The sequence below is a fragment of the Antechinus flavipes genome, chromosome 5, assembly GCF_016432865.1.
Source record: "Antechinus flavipes isolate AdamAnt ecotype Samford, QLD, Australia chromosome 5, AdamAnt_v2, whole genome shotgun sequence".
Lineage (NCBI taxonomy): Eukaryota > Metazoa > Chordata > Mammalia > Dasyuromorphia > Dasyuridae > Antechinus > Antechinus flavipes.
Window position 1 is genome coordinate 259,206,958 of NC_067402.1, and position 5,354 is coordinate 259,212,311.

Here is a 5,354-nt window from a genome sequence, read left to right on the forward strand (position 1 = left end):
TAAGAGAATACATTTAATTGTTGGAGTAGCTGTAAGTCTATTTTGATGTCTCACTGGCACTTATTATTTATACATTTGCATAGTTTGCAAACTGCATTGCTTTGCTCCTTGCCACCCATATATTACATTATATGGTATTCTTTTGGATCTCATCAAAGCTGTATATATATATATATATATATATATATACACACAGTATAAAAATACTTACAGCAATAGGATAATATACATTCATGGGACCTTAATTTCTTTCTTGGCAAAAAATAAGAGGATGCAGAGTGAATCTGAATCTGGATTTGTAGAGCAAATTGATTATATCATATATGTTAACATTTGATAATAATTCTCCATTTAAATATTTTGACAAACTTACCCTTTTAAAACATGGTGCACAGGTAAATTTTCCTTGGAAGAAATATCCATTATCGGAATTTCTTCCCTAGGAATTTTATTTTCCTCATCTTTACCATTTTGATGGTTCTTCATAGAAAATCGTTTATTAATTTTGCCACCTGTTCTGTTGTCAATTAAGTTACCACCATCTTTTCCCTCAGATATTTCCATTATATTGTATTGATGCTTTTTCTTTTCTTCTTCCATCTAAAAGGAAAGCTTAGTATCATTGTTACTTTATTGTTGTGTATCTCTGTCTGTAAATGTATATATACATATATAGTGTGTGTGTGTGTGTGCGTGTGTGTATACATGCATACTTTTATACATATGTATTTACATGCTTACTTGGGTAAAGTACTAGATTTGCAGTTTAACTAGTACAAGGAATTACCTGAAGAGAAAATTCCCTCTACCAATGTTACCAAAATCTAGAAGACAAGTAATAAATGACTTATCTACATATGTCAGAGATAGGACTTGAACTAAGTCTTCTTAGCTCCCTATCAAATATTCCACACTGCCTTTAATTTTTCACTTTTATTTTGAAATACATATTATCCTCTATATTACCTTCACTTTTTATTTTGGATATAAAATGGTCATAGTTTTATAAATTTTGTTTGAAAATAGAAACATCGACTCAAATTTCAAAATGATAGCTCAATTACTATCTCATTTTGTTTTCTCATTCTACTTTCAAGTTCTCTTATCTCTCTCCTTTACAAAGCAGACAGGGTTGACATACAATATCTGATTTATTTTTGGCCTTTTCCACCATGTTCCCACAATGAAAAGACAGACCAAGTTTATTTCCAACCACATGATGGGGGTTTTCCATTCCATTTCTCATTTCTAATTTCTTACTGTCAAGTTCAAAAAGTAAACCAATAAACCAACAAAAAGCAAACAGACAAAAAACATTGAAGGTAGTCACTGAAATACTGGATTAACAAAATAGGAAATTGATTAAAGTGAGATTTAGCTATTGTGACTGCTACATTATGGAAAATCAATGCTCTTCCATTTTCATATTCCCAGAAGCACACACACACACACACACACACACACACACACACACACACAAAATTAGGGGGAAAAAATCTTAGTATAATGCTATCATTTTGTAGATTAGGAACCAGAAGCACAGATACATTAAGTAACCCAATTGACCATTTTTCAAAGTCATTTATATTTCCTGAGCTTCTATTGCCTTGTCCACAAATATGGGTCACACCCCTTTTAGGAATAGTAATGAAGATCACATGAGATTGCCTTGTAATCTGAGAGTTATACAAATACTACTCTCATTATTTGTGGACAGAACCTATGAATTCATCAGTGCGAGTAACTCCAAGTGAGGAAATTCCCACCATAAATTCAGATCAACCTCTGCTCCTAGTCTCAGTTGCCTGGTAAGATCAATGGATTTGCCCAGGCTAACGTAACTAGTCTGTATTACAAGAAGCCCTTAAATCTAAGTCTAGCTAAGTGACATTGGGTTTGTATGCACTCTCCTGTATTATATGTTCAGCTATTATTGTGATAATATAATAGATAAAAAGATAATTACAAGACAGACATGTGAAGGTATAGATGAGCCAAGAGACCCTGGCCATACAATCTAACATGCCTGAGCCTAATCTTTCCTCATTGATAAGATAATGGGGTTTGACTCAATGATTGCCAGTGCTCCTTCCCAAAAATAAAATTCAATGAATTAATAGTGCTAGTATAATAATATCTAAAGACAGTCAATTATGCAAATATCTATAGCGAATAAAAACATAGTTTGAAAACCTAAATACAAGAAAAGGAACACTCAACTTGAAGGCAGAAGATTGAGGTTTAAATACCAATACTATAATTTATTACTAGTGGGATAAATAGAGAAATAGTATGGTATATTAATGCCCAATGAAAACTGACTTTAGATGATTAAGTAGCAAAATTGTGTTTCATTTTCTTTTGAAATGCAAAAAAGTAATGATTTTAGTAAAATCAGTAAAGATGAAGTATCAGACTACCATAAAAGTATTAGCTGTATCATATACATTTGTTAGAAATTTCCCAAATTTAGCTTATGTTTTCAGTATTTTAAGTCACAACACCTTACATTTGGCTAAGAAAATAAAAATTCCCATAGAAAGCAAAATTCTTTCAAATATCAAATATTACAAGGATTTGCACAAAAGAGAATCTGAGTTCATTATATTTCTTTTAGGGCTGTGTCCTAATTATTTTTAGGCTTATCCTTGTTCTTTTGGTTACCTAGTCTAATATTACAATTTGTATGTCTGATTTAGAAAATGTCTTGCTTACATGACAAATACTTTAAAAATTGATGGAGTAATTTAGATGACCAAAATAAAAAAAAAAAACTATAAAAAAAGACTTTCTGGGTATTTTCCTTAATGCGGTTTTCAAAACATATTGTACAAATAGCAAGCATTTGAAGTGAAAAATAATTTCACAGGATGATTGATGAAGAGGAAAACTAAATAGAATATAGAGTGGCAGAAAGTGAATCTACCTCTTTTTCTGGTGGCATTTTTTCTTTCTCCAAAGTCAGGGATTTTGCTTGCAGTATTCCCAACTCAGTTGTCAATCTTTGTGTAGATTGTCTTAATGCTGAAGGTATGGACATTTTTGATGAACATAGGGAGGGTCTCCAATGGTTTAACTCATCTGTAGAGTTACTGACATTGTGATGACTACTCTCAAATGAGATTGCTTTATGCTTTGTTTTCTCCTTACTTTTTCTTGCAGTTATAAGTTCAGGGTTGTTTGCAACATAAACAATATCCTCTTCATTTACTTTGCAAGTACACTGAATTTCTGGCTCATTATCATTCTTAAGTTGCTGGGTGCTTTTTTGTGGGCACACATTGGGAGAAAACACAGGAACATTTTCTTGGAAAGGCATCTCTAAATTCTTTAAAACAGCATTTTCCCGATCATGTTCTGTTTGCCCAGAAAATGACTTTAGAACTTTTACCCTGAGAGGGCGTTTATGTTTCTTCTTTTCCACAGAATCTCTGAAGTTTTTTGCCAAAGTAGGAGATGCTTCTAGTATTTCTATTGATTCTTTAAAGTCATCTTTTGGGAGGTTGTCTTTTGTCTGATGAGCAATTTTTCCCTTTTTACAAATTTTACAGTACACTTGCTTTGACTCAGTCGTCTTGATTTTAGGTTTGTTGTTGACTTTCTTGTCCTCCTCAATCCATGTTTTTTTGCAACTTTCTTTCAAAGTCGTTTCTGCACTTGAATGCATGTCATCTCCATGAGATTTTCTGCTAGATTCTGGTACTTCAGACATTCTTTTCTTGTTCAAAAATGGAGCAGAAAGAGACTTAACTTGTTCCTTAGGTGCCATTTGTTCTGGTATGCTGGTTGTTTCTAAAGTAACTTTATCCTTGGGTAATGAAATAGGACAAACAACAATTAAAAAATAAATAAATGATAGTTAAACTTAATCTTTTAAGCTTGGGGTATTACTTAGTCCCAAATCAAATTTCAAAAATATTTAAATTTCCCCTAAAAATGAAATTGGAAAGTAAATTTTATCCAAGATATTATATCCAAATTATTAGGTAAATTATTATGCTTCTGCCGTCCTATAATTTCTATCACAACAAAGGGAAATTTCCCATTTCATATCTTAATCATTTTTCCTGCTTTTCAAAAAAAGATAGTTTATTTTTAATTGGTAATTTTATATGGTTAACATTATAATACAGATATGTTACAAATAAAAAAAAACAAATAAAATATAAAGTTGGGATGGGACAAAAAAATTAAACTCATCACTCTTTTTAACTAATAATCTTCTTTACTACATTTATATACTTCTTTAGTGCTCACTTTTAAATTTCTTTAAATTAAAGGTCAAAATAAGTGTAGAAATAACAACTCTAAATTATGACATAACTTTGAGGGAAACCAGAATGTGATTTAAAACAACTGTATTTTCAAAAAATAGACCCTTCTGAGTTTGGTTTCAGTCCAAAACCTCTATACAAATCAGAGAGTAGGAATGGGTAAGAGAAGGCAAATGATTTTTGTATATAATTCAGAAAAAGAAATAAGAAGTGATTACAATATATAACTTAAGCACATCAATAGAATTATTGAGTACTAATAGAGGAAGAAGTGATGACTTTAAAATAGTTAAGGAAGATTCCCTGGTCCAGTACAATTCTTCAAATGTTCAGATGAGTTGGGATTATGGTTCCATAATTACATGGGACAAACAATAATGATGTGTACCTACAGGTATTTTGGAATAAATTATATTTTTAAAAATGTTTACATGATAGAATCACATTCTATCATTTTAAAATCACCATAATTATCTGCTTGTTGTTGTTGTTGCTATTCGGTTATCTATGACTTTTTATGACCCTATTTGAGGTTTTCCTGGTAAAGATACTGGAATATTTTGCATTTTGTCCTCCCGCTCACTTTACTCATAAGGAAACTAGGGCAAAAAGGTTAAATAACTTGACCAGGCTTATATAATTAATACTTATTTGAAACCATATGTGAACTCATGAAGATGAATTTTTATGACACCAGGCCTGAAACGCTATTCACTATGCCACTTAGCTGTTTATACCAAAATAAATTATTGTAAATTACCTTGAATATCATATTCCCCCAAAATTGGACATTTTAAGTCATAATTTAAATGAGATGGCAGCACTTTGCCTGATTTTCACTATATTCTAAATATACAGATCTATCAAGAAAATGAATGCATTACATGTGGACAGGAATCTCATCCACAATAACCCTAACAAGTTGACAGTGAGCTTCCAACTGCAGACTTTCATTGTTAGGGTCCATATCACCTTCTAAAGCAGTCATGTTCTTTATTGCTCTATTCATGATAGAGAGTCTGTTATTTTCTTTCATAAACACAGAGGAAGTAATAGAATCTTTTCATGTAAAAGTAAGGG

The 5,354-nt window shown here is 31.4% G+C and overlaps 1 protein-coding gene across 1 annotated transcript; it reads right to left on the reverse strand.

Annotated features, from left to right (window-relative positions):
* Nucleotides 1-247: 247 nt before the first annotated feature.
* Nucleotides 248-3,796, reverse strand: LOC127564424 (uncharacterized). The gene is made up of 2 exons (XM_052000947.1): nt 2,927-3,796; nt 248-600 (listed from the first exon to the last, which is right to left on the reverse strand). The coding sequence occupies exons 1-2, from the start codon at nt 3,767-3,769 to the stop codon at nt 370-372; spliced, it is 1,074 nt and encodes a 357-aa protein (XP_051856907.1). The 5' UTR covers nt 3,770-3,796; the 3' UTR covers nt 248-369.
* Nucleotides 3,797-5,354: the final 1,558 nt, after the last annotated feature.

What these genes read in the sequence shown, in the direction of transcription:
- LOC127564424 (XM_052000947.1), bottom strand. Translation starts at nt 3,769, where the DNA reads ATGGCACCTAAGGAACAAGTTAAGTCTCTTTCTGCTCCATTTTTGAAC. An exon ending in AAATGCCACCAGAAAAAGAG is followed by an intron (nt 601 to 2,926) that starts GTAGATTCACTT and finishes CTTTCCTTTTAG; the next exon opens with ATGGAAGAAGAAAAGAAAAA.